Source organism: Strigops habroptila, chromosome Z, assembly GCF_004027225.2.
Source record: "Strigops habroptila isolate Jane chromosome Z, bStrHab1.2.pri, whole genome shotgun sequence".
Taxonomy (NCBI): Eukaryota; Metazoa; Chordata; class Aves; order Psittaciformes; family Psittacidae; genus Strigops; species Strigops habroptila.
In genome coordinates this window covers 81806871-81828105 of record NC_044302.2, presented here as the reverse complement: position 1 = coordinate 81828105, position 21235 = coordinate 81806871, and the positions used below count along the sequence as shown (strand labels likewise).

The following is a 21235-nucleotide window of genomic DNA, read 5'->3' as shown; positions in this document are numbered from 1 at the left end:
ATTTAGTTGAAATCCGTAAATAAACAGAATCATGTTACCCTGGATGTCAAAATCAGTATTGTCTTTTTTGACTTGTTACTATTCTGTTTGAAATTGATTTAACGGGAATTTGCTTTGCTTTGACTTCATTCTCTCTCTTTGTCTTTTTTTTAAGGTCAACTCAAATCAAAACATACTCTTGGGATAATGCCCAGGTTATTTTGGTTGGTAACAAATGTGACATGGAGGATGAACGGGTAATCTTCACTGAGAGAGGCAAACATTTAGCAGAGCAACTTGGTAAGAAATTACAAAAGCTTTATGATTGCTTGTGAGAAATCACAAAGTAACATCATTAATTGCTGTGGTACTTGTAGTGAGATGTTTGTGATACATTCACTGTAAAGGAATAGTCATACACCACCTCCCTTTTGTTTCTGCAGGCTGAGGTCTGAACTGTCCTTGTTGATACCACTAATACTGTAACATCATTAGAACGGACATGTGTCCAGGGATGACCTTATACAGAGCTATGACATGTCTGCCATCTAAAAGTGTCCACAAGACCAGTGCTGGCTCAGAGGCTGGGTTAGACTAAAGATTTATCTGATAAAACATTACTAATTGTGATCCTTAGATGGGAGGTACATTATGGCCTTTGTGATAAGAAGCAAGATTAGGCACCTGTCTCTCTATATACAGTATGTTTAGACAGTTACAGCTATAGGCAGATGCATCCTAGTGAGGGGAAACCTAAAAAACAACAAAAAAATAACAAAAAAAAAAAAAAAAAAAGGAGAGATTGAAGAAATACCTTACTCAAAATGTGAACTACACCTCTTTGCAAGCTGAGAACATTTGAGTTATGATTATGAATATCAATAATCCAAACCAGAATGACACCAATATCCAGCTCCCAATGCTAACAGTTCAACTTCTGCACATTCACACAGGTGTAAATAATGTGAACCTCTGTTTCATAAAGTCTCCACTTAGGAGGCAAATGTTGTCCACTCAGAAAACTACGGAGCTGTGAACATATCTGTTTTTTCTGTTTCTGCCCAGCAGTGATATTCTTTCATACCATGAAAAGTTTTTGAGGTGGCACTGTTCAAACTGTAATGGAAAATCTCCAGAGAATCATCTTAATACTACTACCGACCTGTTTTTTCCTTCAAATTTGCGATCTCTGGAGAGCATGCTTGGCAGGTGTGCAAATCAAACCTTGTCATCATTTGAGGTCAATTTCTGTGCTGTACTGGGCATAAGTTTGTTACTATTTTTAAAACTGACTGTGGTAAAGGCTCAGTCTGGTGAACATGTGTGTAACCAAGATCTCCTGGTCACTGTTCCTATATAGGAGCTTAGGGGAAAGGGTATTGTAAGAGTAATTGCGTAGGAAACAGAGAGAGATGGTGCCATTTCACAGTATACCACCTGTGCTGGATCTAATCCCATGCTGGTGGTTCTTAACCTATGCATGTTCATAGCTCGCTGACTTTATTTCTGAAAATAATTTTTCTAGTTGTACAACTGCTTGTCCTGGTAAATAATTTAATCAGAATAGCATATCTTCCTATCGCATTTGTCTAAATAAGCATTATATGTAAAAGCTATTATTATGTCTAAATAAGCATTATGTGTAAAAGCTAAAATAAACCTTAAAAATTACCATAAATTAGTCCTTTAAATGTGACAGAAAAGATTTAACAGCAGCTTACATCCAGAAAAATTGCGAACATTTGTGAAAAACTGAATTTCTAAAACTGTTTCAACAAAACCAAAATGGTTACTATTGCACCTGCTTTAACAGAGGATGGTTTTCTTTGCAGAAATACCTGTCACATTATATATTCCAATATATGTTTCCCTTTGTTAGCATTTCTAATATTTAGTCATTTACTAGGAGCAAGGAAAGTGAATTCAATGGAGAAAGAGATCAAAAAAATGTAACTATATACTTTCACACCCCCTATTTAGACCAGGCACTAAAATGTCTGGCAATAAACATAAATTTGCAATGTAGATTTTGAAGAATTTTTAATTTTAAAGTGACATAACTAATCTGAATTTCTATTCCTTGAACTATTTTCCTATGGAAAGATTAATGCAGTGAGTTGACAAGGAATCCCCAAAGTCATGAATTTAGCAAGACAAGAAGGAACTTTGCATGTTGTCAAGAATCCTCAGCCATAATAACCAATGCTTTCAAAAAAAAAAAAAAAAAAAAAAAAAAGGAAGGGAGAGTGATGAGCCAGATATCAAAACTCATGTTTCAAGCTTTAAAGCAAACTCTAACTCCTGGGATTTAGAATTCAATCTTTACGGAAGCAGATTTTCCTCTATTCCAGTCTTTATCTTCTCTGGGGTTTTCCTTTTTCAGATATATGTTCTGTGGCTATCTCAAGGGCAGATAATTGTATCAGATAAATTACGGTTCTGATCCAGTAAGTTGTTTACTGTACTCAGCCTGCACACAAAAATGTTTACGTATTCTCTGTACAGATGCAATAGTTTCTTAACTCTGCTCAGAGATTGTGGGACATGGTGTCAGGAAAAGCAGAAGAATGAGTTTCTCTGAACCAAATTGTAGTAAGTTCTCTCTCCATGTTGGCCAGTTTGAAGGACACATGTTGAACATTTGGGACTGTCTTTTCTTTCTCTGCCAGTTACTTGATAACATCTCTTGTGGATAAGTTTTAAAAATAACAATACAGATTTTTGTGTCCAGCAAGACATTTTAAGACTGTGGGCCCTTTGAACGCCATGGTCTGCAACATTGATTGCAGCCACAATTACAAGCAAGCACAATGCATGACTGCTGTACAAAGAACATGTTGTGAAACACTCTGTTCTCAAGTGTGGTTTTATTTTCAGCACTGGTTTATTTGAAGTCACTGGGAAAACGAATACATGTACATTTTGGGCTGGGTTTTCAAATGGTCAAAAAAGAGCATTGGGCATTTAACCCTCCAGGAAGCACAGTGTCCTATTGAGAACAGCATTATTGGAAAATTGGGCCTCTTTTGTTGCTGCTGACCTCATTTCCTTGAATCTCAGTGCTGGCTTAATCCTAAAGTGTAACTCAAACATAGTTTAGATCAACCAGCAATAGCCCTCCTTACCTAAAAAAGTCTGGCTAAACTAGTCAAGTATTCTGTGGTAGCTCCAAGTACCCCTCTCATAATACTAACAGAAGTTCACAAAAACAGAATGGTTAAGAAAACCAGATCTGACCTTGAAGGGAAACTAACAGAGTGTTTATCAAGTCAATCTTTGTCTCCTTTCCACTTTGTTTTTTTATTAAGCTTGTTGTTAATGACATAGGGCATGACACTGGTGATACCACCAACCAAAGCAGCAAGCAGTGTACTACCGTACATACAGCAATGGCCAGAAGTAGGTGCCTTATGTAAGATATAATAGGGCAAACATATTGTGATAGTGTACCAGGTTGTAGCAAATTATATTCGTGCATCTCATGAACCAAAGGCAGTATCTTTATATTCAATTGCCCTTTCATGGGTTTTTTTTATCATGGACTTGTTCATTGATGTCTCTGAAACCATATACAACCCTACCATCCACAATATCTTTTAAATATGCACAGTTTATCTGCTTCCACTTTGAATCAGCCACTTGCTAGTTTTGTTTGATGCTTCTTCATTGTTCTATTTTGAGAAACAGTGAACAATTGTTTGCTGTTACCTGCTCTGTAACATCATTGGTTTCAGAGACCTTTATCATACCCCTGCTTTTTCTCCAGGCTGAAATTCCCAGACTATTTCATCGTTCGAGACACAAAGACCATCTCACACTTTAGCCAATCCTTGTCACCCTATTCAGTATTTTTGTAAGTGGTACAGGCTTTTTAAAGAAATTAGTTCACAGTTGATTGACATAATAGCATCATTAAACGAGTGATGAGGTTAAAATAGGATGAAATAAATGCAGTTGAGTCAGGTAAGTTTACCTCATAGAGATATCTTACCAAGAAAATACAGAAATGTGACGTATCAGCCAGTAGAGAGAACTAATTAATGTAATGTTAATATTGACACAGGAATCATAGCAAACATATTTAAACAAGTTTATTCACTAATCATTACTAAAAAGAGTGTGGAAAGCCCTGTCTCTTCATTAATGTTTGCTCTGAGCACTATATGCATTGGCTATTGAGAATAATCCCAATATAGTCAGCACTCACGTGCTTTAAGGCATTTAGCAGAAAAGGCTTGGAACTTACAAGCAAAATGTATGCACGCTTCCCAGCAGTATTACTCACACAGTTTTCTGACATATTCATCTCATACATCTCAGCTGAGTTCAAAGTTTCATATGTTCATGAAAGTGTGGTGTCATCTGTCAGAACAGAAATAAAAAGAATGACTCACAGATGGCATGAATTTCTTGGTTCCTTTTATTCATGGTCTGTATGATATATTGTGATGTACGTTCTGGCAAAGGATTAGCAGGCAGAGGTGTGCACAGAGCTTTGAATAGGCTAACTGCACAAGCAAATGGTCAGTTACGTGTGTAGTCTGGCATACAGTTTCTCTATGACGTTTTGCTATGCATGAAAATTAGCCGCATAATTGTATATATGTTCTTTGGTTTTTCCTGTGCTTCTGTACAACTCCTATTTGTTATGTGTGTGCTACAAATATTTCAACACTCATTAGTTTTTAATTGCAAATACTCCCATTACAGAGTATATTATCTATTTAAAACCAGGGTCTCTAAGGTTGCTGCAAAAGTGTAATACTGCCATAGGTCCAAACCTGCCATAGGTCCAAATTCTTCAAATTAAACCCATTTAGCACCCCAGCAAGCCTGAAAATAGAGTATTTGTGCTTCTACAGGGTGCAATTCAGCATTTAGCACTTCTGTGTGATCTGACCAAGCCTGCAAGACCAGGCCTGCTGCTGAGATAGGGCAGGAACACGACCAATTTCTGAAACCTGCCAGGGCTGATGGGCAGGATAGCAGCCCCCCAGCATCAAGACGGGAGTGAACCTTCACTTGCCTTCGGGTATAAGCCCTGGGTGGTGATGTGTACATGAGGCATCTGTGGGTACACTGGGCATATCAGGCATCTGCGAGCTTAGGCAGCAACTGAAGAGGCATTTTTAGGGCTGTAATTTTGGCATCTAAGTCAGGAATCAAGCGGGACTTGGTACCTCAGCACACAGCTTGCTAGAACTCCAAGTTCTGTTTTGCCTTCATGGCTGGCTGGAGGCTGTGGTGCAGAAGGCAGGGTCACCAGCAACTTCAGAGAACAGACATATGCTGCGTCTAACTTTTCATTAAAAATGAAAATAATTGTGTTGCGCAAGAACATGGATGTTCATAGTTCCATCCTTCACTGGATTTTAGCTCTTTTTAAAGGGCAAATGTTAGTGCCAGAGGAAGGAGGCAGACTGACAGCACTGACAGACTGACATACACCAGAGTCTTCTGTTTAGTTACAACACACGGTATTAGCAGAGCAGATGAAAGCCCCTGTCCCCAGGATGGCTTTTTACAGGGGGGAAATGCCAATCTGCCATTGCTTTCACGCACTTGGAACTGCATTACAGGAAAGTTATTTAATGAGAAGGAGAAACAAGGGATTCTGTTTGCTCCACAAACGTCTCATGTAAACAAGCAAAAGAAAATCCTTTGGCAGGAATCTAATTGATTGCCCAAATGCACTCATTTAAAAGGTATCTGGAAGCCACAATCAAAATCAGTACAACTGGAATTTATATGGATACCTGGTGTTCTGAAAGAGTGGAAAAGGAGGTGTTTGTTAGAACATTACTGCCCCTCAGGTCTGTCCATTCTGTCACACCTAAGAGTCCCCCTTTACCTTTATATATATTTATATATATAAAAATAAAAAAATTGGCCACCCTAAAGGTTGGATAAATATCTAAGCATTTCTGTTAACAACCTTTACACTAGTTCTATCCAGAATGGTGCTAAAGCATTGCTCTTTGCTGAGGTAATATTAGCAAAGTCCAATTTGGGGGCTTAATGTCATTTTAATACTTTACTTAACATAGTCCAGCCCTTGGACTTGTTTAGAACTCAGAGGTCTCATCCAATTGGTCTACAAGTACTGCCGCTGCAGAGTGTATTATATCTTTAAGACCAGGGCCCCAAAAGTTGTTGCAGAAGTATAATCCTGCCATAGGTCCAAACCATGTGTGTTGTGCTCATGCTGCACTAGGTACTAGGGGATTACACAGAGCACAGTGTAACCAGGGCTGCTACCACAGTTATGGGTGTAGGAGGAACTTTGAAGAACATCAATAGTTGCTGGCTACCTCCAGCCCAGTTTCCCAGGTGACCTTTGCAATCATGCCACGTGTGTCTGTCTCTCTTTGAGAAAGCAGCAGAGGTCTCAAATATATTAACAGTTCTGAGGAACTGGGCACGTGAGAAGGGGAGAAAGGGCTTGCAGTTGCCTTGACTGACAGCCCACAGTGTGAATGCAAACGTTATTAGATACTATTCACAGCAGGCAAGAACATAAATGCCTACCGGCACCCCCTCAGAACTACCCACAGGTTGAAAATCCAAGAAAATAAAGCATCATTAGCTCCTCTCCTTTATATTTGTCGTGGTTTGAGCCCAGCCGGTAACTCAGAACCACACAGCCGCTCACTCACTCCCCCCCTTCCTCCCCCTGCTCCCGGAGGGATGGGGAGGAGAATCGGAAGAATGTAACTCTCACGGGTTGAGATAAGAGCAGTCCCACAACTAAGGTATAATACAAACCACTACTGCTACCACCAATGATAATAATGATTAGTGAAATAACAAGGGGAGAGGATACAATTGCTCACCACCCGCCGACCGATACCCAGCCCGACCCGAGCAGGGATCTGGGCCTTCCGGGTAACTCCCCCCAGTTTATATACTGGGCATGACGTGCTGTGGTATGGAATACCCCTTTGGCTAGTTTGGGTCAGGTGTCCTGTCTCTGCTTCCTCCCGGCTTCCCCTCCTCCCTGGCAAAGCATGAGACTGAGAAAGTCCTTGGTTGGAATAAACATTACTTAGCAACAACTAAAAACATCAGTGTTATCAGCGTTGTTCCCAGGCTGAAAGTTAAAAAACACAGCACTGCACCAGCTACTAAGAAGGAGAAAAATGACTGCTATAGCTGAACCCAGGACAATATTCTATGACATCGTTAAATAATGCATTCCCATGGCTTCCTAGATTTTGTCTTTTGTACAGTGTGAAAAAGGGAGCAGCTTCCTTCAGCCTCTTCTTGCTCTGATGTTGCAGTCTCCTACTACTCAAAATACTGGATTGAACAGGGAACTGGCAAGAGCAGCGCTAAGGATGACAGTTCAAGCGTGTCTTCAAGAAAGGATAGTTATTGCAGGAACACACCCTTAAGGACATCTGTTAAATATAACATAACATCAGGGGTGGTAAATAAAATTGTCTTGGTTTTAGACAACCACGCTGAAACCAGAAGGTCTTCCTAATCAGCTGGTGAAACATTAACATAGCTTGTCTGTCTTGTCTGTGGAATTGTGCTTAAAATTTGCTATCTAGTGTGCCCTCTTGATGTCACATTTTCTCAGAAAGATGAAAGGGTGCAGAATGTTCTTTGCTCTGCATATGGGTGTCCTTATTTTTTTTCTTTATTTTTTGAAAGAACCATAAACAAGAGTTAATGAGCACTGATGAAGGAGCCTCTGCGAAGTCAGGACAAACGTGAGGCAGGGAGGGAACAAAGTGAGTAATTCATGCTGTTTATGTGTTTCAGGGTGGCTACTGCTCTGTGTACATTATAGCTCATCAGGTGAACAACAGCACCCTATTGATGCGTTGGCTGCCCATGCTGCTGTAGTGCTCTGTGGGGGCTGCTGAGAGCTTGCAAGCTTTCTTTGAGACAATACTATGGGAAGAAGATAAATAAGGGAAAGAGACATACTGTAAGGACAGCAAAGGGAAAACTGAATTAAACACAAACAAGGCATTTAAATTAGAACATCCTGAGGCATGTTCCATCCACACTGTTCATATGTTCAGGAAGCACTTTGATATTTTGAATTTTCTCAGTTTTGGCTTGTCATGGTTTAAGCCCAGCTGGGAACTAGGTGCCACACAGGTGCTCACTCACTCCATGCCCAATCCCCAGTGGGATGGGGAGGAGAATCAGAAAAAATGTAAACCCCCATGGGTTGAGATAAGAACAGCTTAATAATTGAAATAAAAGTAAGTAAGAATGACTGTAATGATAGTAAATAGAGAGGGGAAGGAATAAAGAAGTAATGCACATTACAATTGCTCACCACCGACCAATGCCCAGATCATTCCCAAGAAGCAATCAGTCCCTTCTGGCCAACTCCCCGCAGTTTATATACTGAGCATGATGTTCTATGGTATGGTATACCCTTTTGGCTAGTTTGGGTCAGGTGTCCTGTCTCTCCTCTCTCCCACTTCTTGTGTCCCTCATTGGCAGAGCTGAAAAGTCCTTGATCAGGGTAAGCACTACTTAGCAATAACGAAAAAGATCAATGTGTTACCATTGTTATTTTCACACTAAACCCAAAACACAGCACTGCACCAGCTGCTAGGAAGAAAATTAACTCCATCCCAGCTGAAACCAGGCTCTCTTCTGCCTTACCTACTCACTTGCCTCTTGGGCTTTGTCATTTCTTTGCAGTACTCAGTTCTGCTAGGTCTCATCTACATCAACAGTACAGATCATCACGGGTGTGGGAACATGGTGTTCTTTGAGCTCTGCCGCCCTGAGGATCACAGAGAATTGCCTCACTTCAGGCTTACACTGTTACAGAAAATCTTTTCTCTGTCACTAATGAGCAGTGGCAAAAAACCTGAAGTATTAAAAGGCAGAGATTTGGGGCCCTCATACACATGCATTTTAAAAGCTTAGGGTGTCTAAGCACTCTTAGTAAAATAATTGCAAGATGAGTCAGGAGGAGAGGAGAGGTCAAGTTCTGCAAAATATTACATAACAAAATGGAGAACAACCAGAAGTCAGGTATTTATTACATGCACACTCTGCTGGGGAAAATGTTCCATATCTCTTTGAAACTGTTCGACAGAGTTTCTGTTAAACAAACAAATGAAAAATAAACACCACTCTAATTTACTGGGATCTTTTGCAGAAGGTAACTGTCATGTGAAGAGTTGAACCCCCTGCATAGAACATTCAGTGGCTGGCTGGATGGCAACAGGAGCTTCTGTTGCAAGCGTCTTTGCAATGGTGTCTTCAGGTGCACCAAATGAGACTCTGTGAACTCTTGTTCTGCTGAATTCTGGAAATCTAGCTGGTCTTACTTGCCCACTACATACCATGGTCATTTGGCAGTGATTACTTTAAACTGTACACGAAGCATCTCTTAACTGTCTTAACTGGCTTCAGAAGACTGTTCTGTGTGAGCGTTTCTGCATCTGCAGGAAGTTTCTACACCACAGACCAACTACAAGTGTCCTACCTATGTGCAGCTGAATCCATTCTACAGCAGGAACCGCATGGGGGAAGCCCACCAGCATGCCCCATTCTCTACTTAGAATGTTTATCAGCACATTTAAGCATATAAATAGTTCCTATCATATGGCCTATGCACAGCAGAGGCTTACTAGGAGGAGTCTCCAGGGCTGCCCGAAATTCCTACCTGTATAGTGCCTGTAAAGAATAAAGCAAATACTTTGTTGTGAGGGCAGCTGGGAGTTCTGTCACTTTCTCACAGGTGAGTTCATTGTCTCACTTTACGCAGGGTCCAGCCAGGGAAGCCCTGCATCACCCAGGCAATTAATGACTAAATTGATGTGATTTGTATACAGGCATAGCCTGATACCCAGCTACACCACTACTGTGACTGCAATTTCCTTCTTATATCAAAATTGTAACTGAAATTCCATAGATTTCACTGCAGCTGTAGTGTCTTTTATTTTATTGGAATAAATATGTTTGTGCTTGAGCACTCTGCACACCTCTATTTTACTTGGAGAATGAATGCCTCAAAGTTTTTCACAGTGTTTTTATGCAGAACACCCTAACTCTGGTAGTGGGTCTGTTTTCTTGATCCTGTCCATGTTAACGGTATTTCCTGACATGGGTCTCCTCCCTTCTTTGTCACTCTTTTCCCTTCACTTTCTGCTTTTCTCTGTCCAGATCTCTTACCTACCTGTCATATCTGCCATTTCATGATCATCTCACGTGCTTTTATTCTGTCTTCTTAACTGTAAAAACTTGTCCCCTCATAAATGTCCTTAAGATTCATTCTTTTTCGTGTCATTTTCTCCAGTGCTTTCGTGTGCCATTTCTCAGGCATCCTCTCACTGTCTCTCAACCCTTCTGGCCTCTGGTCCTGCTTGCTCCTCCTTGGAGAACTGCCTTCCTCCTGCTTCCTGTGCAGTAGACACTAGCACTTGTGGAATGATCTGACTGTGTTGCTGTGCTACAGCTGCAGCCTGTTTCAATGCAAAGCACTGAAAATGTTGAGGATCCTCCTTTCCCCAGGCTGTCCCCAAGCCTTCTGAACAGTCTTCTCCTGCATGCAGCAGAGCAAGTGAAGCTACACTTGCTTTCCCCATTTTCCTTCTAGTTTGGAACAAAGGAGACGTGTAAGCCAAGCTTAACTAAAAATGCCATGTAGATTCAAACCTCTTCCCAGCATGATTTCTTTAGATGGTCTTTTATTACACACAGTTTTCCTGCAAATGTTTTGCAAGGGAAGCAAGAACATGAGAAGAGCCAGCACTGGCAGAAGCCTGCTGTATTGCAGGCTGACCAGCAAGTTGCAAACCTTGCCCAGATGAAGGAGGCAGACACAGGAGATGAGACATGGGACAAATAGGCATGGAGAAGAGAGAAGAGAGCTTAGAAGAGCTGGCTTTGCTCGATAAAGGCTTCCAGTGTCCCTTCTGAGTTAAGCATAACTCTGATTTTTGCCTTTGGAGTAGTCATTGGGAATGAATAGATAAAAAGTCCTTCCACATAAATTAAGAAAGTTTTCTTCCTTATATGCATTTGAGAATTTTTTTTTTTTTTAATTTTTTTTTTTTTAGCTTGGTTTGTGGCATTGGGAGTTCCTTTGGTCCCACGGATTTACCTCTAACTTAAGTAGATAACAAATTGCAGCAATCTTTCCTTTTCTTGCTTGTTTCTTTATCTGGCTATTTCCAAATATAGTTGTTTGTTTTGGCACCAGGTTAATGACACAATGGAAGTGTCTGTCTGCAGCTGAATAATGCTCAGAGGAACATAATAGAGATGGAACAGAAGATTATTCCTTCTCAATGAGTGGGTACATAGGGCATTTCTAAAATAATAATGCTCTTAAACTGGTGACAATTTTTAAATTAAACTGTTTTAAAGCAGGGTTTGTCAAAGAGAATGTTTTTGTCCTGTTCCTGTCTGGCTTGGTATAAAGCAAATACCACTAGTGTACTTACTCTTGATTGTGCTACAGTTTTACTTGCTCTTCCAGTATCACTCTCTCTTATGCATGCGCTCACATGTTTGCTTTCTGAGTGTACCTCTGCTCTTCCTTGCCCGAGAGAAGTTTGTATATTTATTGGAGACACTGGAATATGCATTGAACATAAACATGTTTTTTATTTTCTTAGGATTTGAATTTTTTGAAACAAGTGCCAAGGACAACATTAATGTCAAGCAGACATTTGAGCGACTCGTGGATATCATCTGTGACAAGATGTCGGAAAGCCTGGAAATGGGTCCCACCATTGCTGTCAGCAAGCAGAACACGCGGCTAAAAGACACCCCTCCTCCACAGCAGCCCAACTGTGGCTGTTAATGCAGCTGTCAGCAAAGGCAGCTCCAGTGTGTTCTGTGGCCAACAGAGTATTTGTGAATGGTCTATATGCCTTTATTTATTCTGTCTTATTAATTTATTTGGGAGCAAAGTCTTTTATTTTACATCAGCAGCTGGTGGAGAATGTGTATGGAGATGATGGAAAGGTTATTAGTTTGAAAGGATGATCCAGTTTTTAGCATCTGGCTTTTGCATGCAGGATGGCTACTAGTTTCTTCTTTCTTTTTACTGTTTTACATTACACTTACTTCAGCTGGTGCCATGTCCTCAGACCACATTTGCCTAGAATTGACTCTTGCTTCATCAGTTTCAAATTATATAATTGAATCCTTAGGGCAGTGGCCAACGTGGCTTACAATAAGCTTCCTAATGCCACTTAACATTTTCTCCTGACTGAAAATCAATTTAGAAATATTACTCTAGAGAGAAAATCTCTCATTCTGTCCAGATCATTTGTGTAAGGAACACTTCCTGGAGTGTATTACAAATCTACACTCATTATGTTACACATCCTGGCTGATTGGAAATTGCAGAACTTAGAAAGAAGTTAGTTCCTGGACCCAAAGCCACCAAACTTTCCTGTGAGTTTCCAACTGGATGTGGATATTCAGTGCAGACCCTCAGATATTAGGTACTTCATCCTGTTCATATAGCTAGTATGTTTACATTTCCGTGGGAGCTGCATGTGTATCTAACACCTTTCTGATACTGAACGTAATTTCTCATTCCATCATTACTGAGATTCTGTAGTACCTACCCAGTACTGGAGGGCTGACTAGCTCTTTCCATTTCTACTTGTATGAGATATTAACACACAGTTTTATATTACCCCGTGACAGAGCCAAATCCATTATGCTGGATTGTTCGTAGCCAAAACTGTCTTGTCACATTGCTGTCAAACCTGCATACTGAAGTTTTCAGGAATTTTATCTCTCCTTCAGTCACTGAGACAACGACCATCAGAACACAGGCTACACACTGCCTGTATTCTACTTAGACCTATTGCAAAAGTGCTGCTGCTGTCAGTGAACTGGAGTTTGACCTCACTTTTACTTTGGGGATATCTATTTTGACAAGACAATCAGAGTTTCACAAGATTTTAAAAAACTTTAGGAGTAATAAAAAATTGTCAAAATTTCTAGTGTTAGCCTGAATACATTCAGAAGATCAGCAAAAGGCTGTGAAGATAGCAGAATAATGTACACAAATTCTTTTCTAATAACATGTTAAAAATACTCATATTTCACAGTTTTTGAAAGTACTCCACTAGTAACTGGTGGCAGTTTCTTACATTTGTGCCCTGGAGTACTTTGTACAACTCCTTTACTTGCGTCATAGTGACATTTTTTAACTAAACAGCATAATTGAAGAAGCATTAACTGTTTTATTGTTCTGTTAGACAGAATTTAGGACAAGGCTGACATTTCTTAAACTGTGTGCAATGGGAAAAATCAGAAGACAAATTAGAGAAGGAAGTAACACAATGTACTGCAAACTGCTCAAAACTGCAAAGAAATCCCTGTACGCACATTACTTTTTTTTGAAGGTAATTTATATAACTCCTGAAACACACTAGGAGAAAATGGCCACTTTTTTTTACTGATTAAATAACTTACATACACTTTTGACACAATAAAAATTATTTCCAAACAAGGCTTATAGACGCATGAAAATGGATATACCATCAGGGCACTACATTGGCTGCCTAACTTAAATGAATACATGGTCTTTCTTCAGTCTGTGGCTTTAAACCATGCCTCTTCTGTTAGCTAGTTTACTTAAGCACTTGTTTTCCGAGTAGACGTGGAGACTGGCCTTCATTTGTTAACTTCCATTAAGAGAAAGCACTGTCCTCTTTGGGGCTGATAGGCAGCCAGGTAGAAGAGGCGTGTGCAATCCCAGCTGTAACCTTGTCTGTCTCCGGGGATGCTACTTTTCTTTCCCCCATCTGAGGCAGCATGTTGATAAGTGTGCTGAGAGACTTCCATTGATATGTCTTCACTCACTACATACCACCTGCTTTGGAAAAAGAAGTTATAAGAAGCTGAGGAAACTTTGTGTGAGATGGTAGGCAGTTTTCCATGCTTTTCTTGCTGTGTGCAGTTATTGCTGCTGAAGAGAAAGGAGCAGGGAATTCTTGAGACAGCACTCAGGTTCAGCCCTCAAGTCCTTTAGAAAATGTTTAGGTTGTATTATTAGTCTGAGCCATCTCAGGCAAGGCAAGGAGAGAGGAGAACATAGTCACATCTTACATGAACTTGGACATATCCTGGATCATGCAGCATGGCTACGAATGCAAGTATTCTTCCAGCTTTTCTCTGGGATGCTTGCTGCAAACTGTTCATCTCCATTGCACATCATAACAAGGAAAAAAGACCCCAAAATGCCTCATGCTACAGCCACACCTCGCTTATACTCTATCGCAGTGAATTCCAGACACTTCCTGGTGACCATGCAATGAATTTCAGGCCATCCATGCCTCTTTATGACCATGTAGTCTCTAATCAGTGATGGCAATAGACACATTAGCATGTATCTTTTTAAACAATTTGAGTAATAAATAGTACTTTACTTAAATAGGATGAATTAACTGCTTTAATTTTGCATCAAGAGTCTGGGCAGAAGAGGATCAACAAAATCAAAGAGGGAGAATCTCTCGTTTGCATTTCTGAAACAACTAACCTTCAACATGTCTCCTGCACGGGATGGGGAGGATAGGGGAAGCAGTTGCTGGAGTAACGCTGTTCATTAGAGTGCCAGCCATGTGTCGTAAGGAAAAGGCTCATCTGAAGTACAGTAGCAGAACCAGTCAGTATTTAAAAACTCCTAGGATCTTTGTATTGACATTCAGACATATCATAGAGTTCAGAATTAGTCAGATTAATTTGTTAAGTGTTCACATCAAATCCTTGGAGATTTTCAAGACCAGACTGGCTAAAGCCCTGGGCAGACTGCTCATACCTCTTAGTTGACACTGTTTTGAGCAGGGGGTTTAGAAGGATGACCTGCTGATGTCCCATCGAACCCAATTTATCCTGTCATCTCTTCTTCTGAAATTGAAAATGTTGGAAGTTCAAGTAAAACTTTTCTGAACTATCAGGGTTACCTACTGTTGGAAAAGTAGGCTTTGATTTCTGTTACAGGTTGGCTTTTGCAGCCATGTGTATCACAGCAATATTGAGATTCTCCTAAAAACTTTGGTCACATGTAGATCATATACCCCTCTCAGCAGGCTATCGCAGAGAAACAGAAAAGACAGGCTTTTGAAAAGTAACTTACTATCCCTTCCCCAAACATGTTAAAATCTAGTTTGAATGCTGAGGGAACTAGCAGGATTGGGATTTTCATTCAATTTATATGATGTCTTGGCCTCTTCACAGGATGTCCAAAAGCAGCCTGTGTCAGTCTAGGTTGGCTCCTCTTGGCTTATGTGATAGAACTGCAATTTTCTTCAATGCAAGTGAAGTTAGGCTGAACACTTTTGGAAATCCCATCCCTAATCAAGGACGAAAATGTAATCAATCAATGGCACATTATTTACACATATCCAGTAGCCACTGATTATAAGTTTTTGTAGGAGACAAGCAGGATTTGGCTAGAACCTTTGTCTATCCACTGGTGCAGCACAGCTCCGTCAAGAAAAAGTAACAGGCTAAAAAGCACTGTATTCTAGTGATGGAAGAGGACTGTATCGTTAAATTGAAAACAGGGATAAGATATCCAAAACTACTTTTGATCTCGTCACAGTTCTTGGTGAAAAAGTACTTGCACACTACACTAACTTCTTGTCATTCTCACCACAGAAATAACACTGAATGTCGTGGAGCCCTATTGGTCCAGGCACAGACAACCTCTTAGATTTAGGCCTCATGGTGAGATATAGTGGCTGACACACTAACCATGTTAAATTTCTGATTGATTAGATGCCTTTGGGCAGAGGTTCAGAGTTCCATAGTACCAGCTGAATTAATACTACGCAACCCATTTTCCAAACTATGATCTAGACTTAAAACTTTTAGGAGCAGGCTAATCCAGCGCATGGGTAATGCACCAGCCTTATGCTCTGACAGTGTCTTGCTTGCTGCATGGTCAGCCTAGGGCTCAGGAAATGCTTTGGGAGCACAGAAATGCATGGGATGTGACTGGTTCCTGTGGTGCCTCCTGGCGCTGATCAGTATGCTAAACAACTAGCAAGCCATTCTGGTTGAACCTTCAGATGCATGGTTTTGGTTCTGGTAAGGGTTCATGTTCACAAGTGTTCTGGTCCTCCTAGTGTAACTAACTTAATACTGTATCTTTTGTTGTTGTTATTGTTGTTTTGTTTGTTTGGTGTTTGAAATACATATGAGCTAGCCTGACTTTCTGTCAAAAAATCACTCCTTCTCTCTGAACAGCTGTGTATGTGACTATTACCTGAAACTATTTGTTCCTTCTTGCTTAGACTTAATGTAATGCCTAGAGAAACTACCTGAGCAACTACATCTCTGTGGCCTTTCCAGAGCACCAGTCTGAAGGATTAAATTTTCTTTCCAGTCTGCTCAGCTCTATATGTTCAACTGTACCACCTGCATCTTCTTTATTTTAGGAACTAAGTACTATTTCAGGGTGCACAGAATCTGCTGGAATTTGATCCTAACTTTGAGAATGCTTTGAGTTCATCATTTTCAGGAAAAAAAAAAAAAGAAAAAGTGGCACTAATTCTACATATGATGATGATGCCATTGTTTCTCCAATAGCAGATGAATGATGCTGCAGATGCATTCCAAAAGAAGCCTCCCTCTCAATTTCCGCCCCTCCCCAACTACTCATTTCTGTATTTCTGGGGGGCAAGTTTTAATACTTGCATTTTTAAGGGCATCAACCAAATCACTGTTCTGCTGACAGGCAGATTCTTCCTTGGCCTGTTTCATATAGACAGACACACAGTGCATGAGCATAGTTCTTTAACAGATTTGGCAATGTGAGACCATGAGTATATAAATCCTCATAGATAAATCCTCAAGTGGTATAAAGCAACATGTCTTCACTTATGCCAGCAAAGAAGTGAGTTGTGTTGATTTGCACCATTTAATCCTTACACTCTAGTTCCAGATTTTGCAAGGTTCATCATTTGTCAAGTCTCATTTAAAAAGGCAATTTGTTTCAATTATTTGAATTATTTCTATCAGTTTTCTTTATTAAGGGGTAAGTGTAGTTCACCTTTGCAATATGGCCTTCCTTTTCTTTTTTTTCCTTTTTTGTTTTTTTTTTTTTTACTTTGTCAGTGGATGTTCATTGAAGCAGAAATTGCAACTACACACAGATAATATACATATATACACAGGTATGCATCTTTGGCGCTTATTCAGTTCCCACTGTTAGTTGCTCCTGTTCAGTGCAGACTTCCCTAAATGCCACAGTGGAATTTATCTATTTATTTATATTTATCTATAAATTCTCATTAGCACCAGAAACCAGCTGGGTAACATTTGCAGACCATAGATTTATTATCCATGGTTCCAGCAGATGTAGATGGCTTGTTATTTGTAGAATAAGGTACCTCATATTTGATTGGGGGGGGGAGGAGGGAAGCAAAAGTCCTAATCTTTCAATAACTCCAGGATCATGCATAACATGCAGAAAGGGAAGCTAGAGATAGCTCACCACTTCTGGCGATAAATTTACTCAAGTAATTCTGACATGTACCTGCAACTAGTGTTAAATGAAATGTTTGTGCTGTAACTCCTGTTTAATATTTTGTCAGTAATGTCAGATGTGTTGTGGCTCAGTTGGACTGTCAGAATGTGTAACCTATATACTAGTGTTTGTGGAATTCACGTCTTAAATGTTGCATGAAAATATGTTATAAAAATAGATATGTTTTCTATTTTTTAATACCTCAAAACTGAGGAATTATGGGCCAATAAGTGCAATATTTAACTATTTACTCAGTGTATATAAACTTGTGTGAAAGGGAGAAGTGTCATGTATGTGTGATGAGCTGTTGATGATGTCTGCGTGGCTTAAGATTTCCAGTAGACGTACATGTCTTGTAGTAAAATTTATATAGTAAACACTTTACAAGTCTAGTGTAAAAATATCCTTAAGTCATTTAAACTATTTTTCATATATGAGACAATGGTAAAAGATATTTGTATGTTTACTGCAAGTGCATGTCAATTTTACTTTTACAGTTGTGTCCTGTTTGAAAATTACCATGTTATACCAAGACTACTGGGGATAGCGCTTTCAGTCAGAAGATGCCTGTTAACTCTCTGCCTATGTTTTTAAAGCATGTTCTCTAGAAGCATTAGAACTTCCTATAGGTCAGCAGTTATGGTGAGTTATTTATTCTTAAAGAATCACTTACATTTTCTGTCTGCCTGTATTGCATAATATCATGTAGCATGTTTTCTTTAAACTGACACAGTTAACTCATAATAATTTCCTGAAATATTAAATAGGGATACCCAGTGCTCTTGCAGATGACTCAAAAAACTTCAGTTGGTGCCCTGAGTTAACATGTTTGGGAACAGCTTAAAGGTCACAGCCAAATAGGGCCAGCACAGTGGGTGGTGACCTTAATCAGTCACTTCTGCCAATGAAGTTTCTTAACTTTTCTAGATCCTAAAGATGGAAGATACATCCTGAAATATATTGATCCAGACTCTTCACACAACTGTTACATGGCCCTCAATGTTGAAAAACTCTACTGTTAGCAGTAATGCTGAGGTGTAAGCTCTGTAGCCTAGAATCTAGCCATAAAATTAAAAGGAGACACCAAATCATTTCTTCTTCCTTCCCTGTTACCCTTGCGTATTTGTAATAGCTCTCTAAGCACATGAGCAAGGCCATCACTGTTCAGCAAAATCCTCGGGTACATGTGTCACCTTAAACCTTGAATCACTGATCTGCTGTGGGTTCCCAGCTGTGCCCACTGACCCTGCAGAAGAGAAGCTCGTTCTGTTAATCCTTGCTACATCTCTGGTTTCAAAGGAATGTATTATCTGCCTTGGGACTTTGCTAAGTAGAGACGTGCCACTGAGTCAAGGCCAAGGGGAGTAACTGGTTTTGCTTCGCAATTTTGACAACAAATTATTTTCAATAGTACCATATTAAAGGGTACATAAGTAGATTTTCAGTTTGATCTGATGCATTTTTGTGACAATGTACAAGGTTGATTTAGGTTTTAGGGTTTCGTTTTTTTTTTTTTAATTAGCTTCATCAGCAAAAGAATGAAACTCTAAGGCCCACTGGAAACCAGTATTGTGGGTTTCCTTTCCTGTCATCATATAGTTTCTCCAAGAAAGCAAAGTAGCCAGATTGCATTAAGTAGCACAGGATGGTACTTGGAATGACCTGAGCAGCCCTTAAAATTCTCCCTGGTTTTGTATCTTCTGCCATGAAAACTGCAAAATTAGACAGACCAGAGTGAAATCGAAGTGTATGTGGAGAAAAATTTGGGATTGCTTAATAAAAAAAAAAGGAAATTCTTGGTATCTTTGTAGCTGAGCAACAGACAAGTAACAGTCATAATATGAGGTGCCACTGAAATACAGATACGCAGACTGCTGCAGGATTGATGACGCCTAACCTAAACTTTTTATTGCTAAGTGACCTGAGTGTTCAAGGGCTGGCAGATAATTTTACCTAGCATTTTTATTATTCCTTATAGACGTGTGATTATATACGCAAAGATAAATGCTTGCCTTGAAAATATGTAGCTGTTCTGGCTCCCTCAAACTAGGTTGCTTGCTGAATTGTTCTTGAAGAAAAGTTGAAGTACTTGCTTAGGATACATTTGTGAGGGGGTGAGACTCAATCTGTCCCTCCTCCCCCAACCCTTACTGCAATATAGTTACTGTGGTTCTAAAAAATACATTAGTTTAAAATGCTGCTGGGTGACAAATTTTGTGAATCTTCCACATACATCCACGGGAGCTCTTGTCTGAATGTGAAATGTAAGTTTTATCCATGTGCAGAGTTTTAATTCTATGTGGAAGTAGAGACCATGTGTATTCCATTGGATATTCTGTTTGTATGTATGTGACTTCTGTATACCAAGTGGATTTTGTTTGTTTAATTTTTTGTTGGAAGTTTTATTTCCTTTTGTGATTACAATAAATATTCAAGAGACTATATTCATGAATATCTCAGTTGTGCTGACATGGTCTTAACACCCCTCATCCATGTTTATTTCCTTTCACTTACTAAAACTGGGAGAAAAAATAATGGACAACAATACCACATCTGCCATAATTAATTTCATTAATACTCGCTCAGTAACAATGTTGAGTCGTGGTTCTGTCTGAATCCCACAGAACTCACTGGAGACTTTGCCCTAGGAGAAATGCAGGAGAAAGCATTTCCCCACCAAAAGCACACTTGACTCAGCCTATAAAATGACCCTTTAAAATAGGGAAAAGTTTTTTCTTTTGACGTTTCACTATATAAACTGTTATATAGTGTCTGTGCCTTTTGGATGCTGTTATTAGTTGGCCAAGAGATCTTAGCCTGAATGAGCGATCTCAATTGTGGTGGGTGGTATTTCACACAAATTGTAATGTATCACTGTCCATATGCTGCTTTTTTCTAGATATACATACACACCTTTGTGCTAGTTTGAAACCTGCTGTGACTCCTGGATTTATCTTCACTGTACACAAGTCCTAATCTTCAACCAACCTGTTGACCAGGTGACACTGTCCCCTGTGTCCCCATCTCCTGCTCACAGGAGTCACCCAGCTAACTCCTTTAGCGTGTGTTCCCTCTGATTGTTCCATTGTGTTTCAATCAAGTCCCCAGTTCTTATAGTGTATTTACATCTCATTTGCAGAGTAAACATTGCCTGATTAATGCCTAGTTCTCACCCAATACCCAGTGCTTACTAGCTTATTGCTTAAGATCTGGTATCTCTTGGCAGGTTTCTGTGCAGCTCACTGCTCTCAAACATAAAACTTCTCTTTCTGTCACAGACTCTTGTCATCAAATCACCTCTGAGTATGAAACACCCTTATTCCTCCCAGCTTCCAGCAAATGTAGTGTCTTTTCCGTCCACCTTCCTCATGCCAGTGCTTTGTGAGATTGGCCCTAATGTACTTGCTGTGCATACAGAAGACAAAAGAATGAAGGATAAGAGGGGAAGGATAACAGGGAAGAAACAGATAACTTCTGACGGATAGCTTGGAACAGGAGAACTTTTGAATTGCTGTTATTTTTAATACGTTTGGACTTCTAACATATAGGACTAGAGTAGAGAAAATCACAGGTGGGTAGATGAGAATGGTGATCTAGGATAACACCTGTCTCAACAACAGGTGTTTCTTGCTCAAGAAAACTCATTTTCATCTTATTTCCAGTCAGAAGGCTGGAGACGGAGACAGACAGTTCCTAAATAGCAAAGAAAAAGACAGAAAAGATGCTAGAATGGGGAGATGTAAAGTGGCACAGAAAAGATTCCCAACT

General features: G+C 39.8%; 1 protein-coding gene across 4 annotated transcripts in view; it reads left to right on the top strand.

Moving 5' to 3' along the window:
- The window catches only part of RAB3C (RAB3C, member RAS oncogene family), a 129696-nt gene extending 109785 nt beyond the window's left edge, over positions 1 to 19911 (top strand). Inside the window, exons 4-7 of one of the 4 annotated variants that reach the window (XR_003989178.1) lie at positions 155 to 279; positions 11586 to 11833; positions 17965 to 18109; positions 18395 to 19911. Coding sequence is in view for 1 of the 4 variants with exons in the window: in XM_030470200.1 (XP_030326060.1) it covers positions 155 to 279; positions 11586 to 11773 (313 nt within the window). In the remaining 3 variants the exon portion in view is untranslated. Of the gene's footprint in view, positions 1 to 154; positions 280 to 11585 lie in introns of all 4 variants that reach the window. The other 3 variants (XR_003989176.1, XR_003989177.1, XM_030470200.1) reach the window with 3 other exon arrangements.
- The last annotated feature ends 1324 nt before the right edge of the window (positions 19912 to 21235 follow it).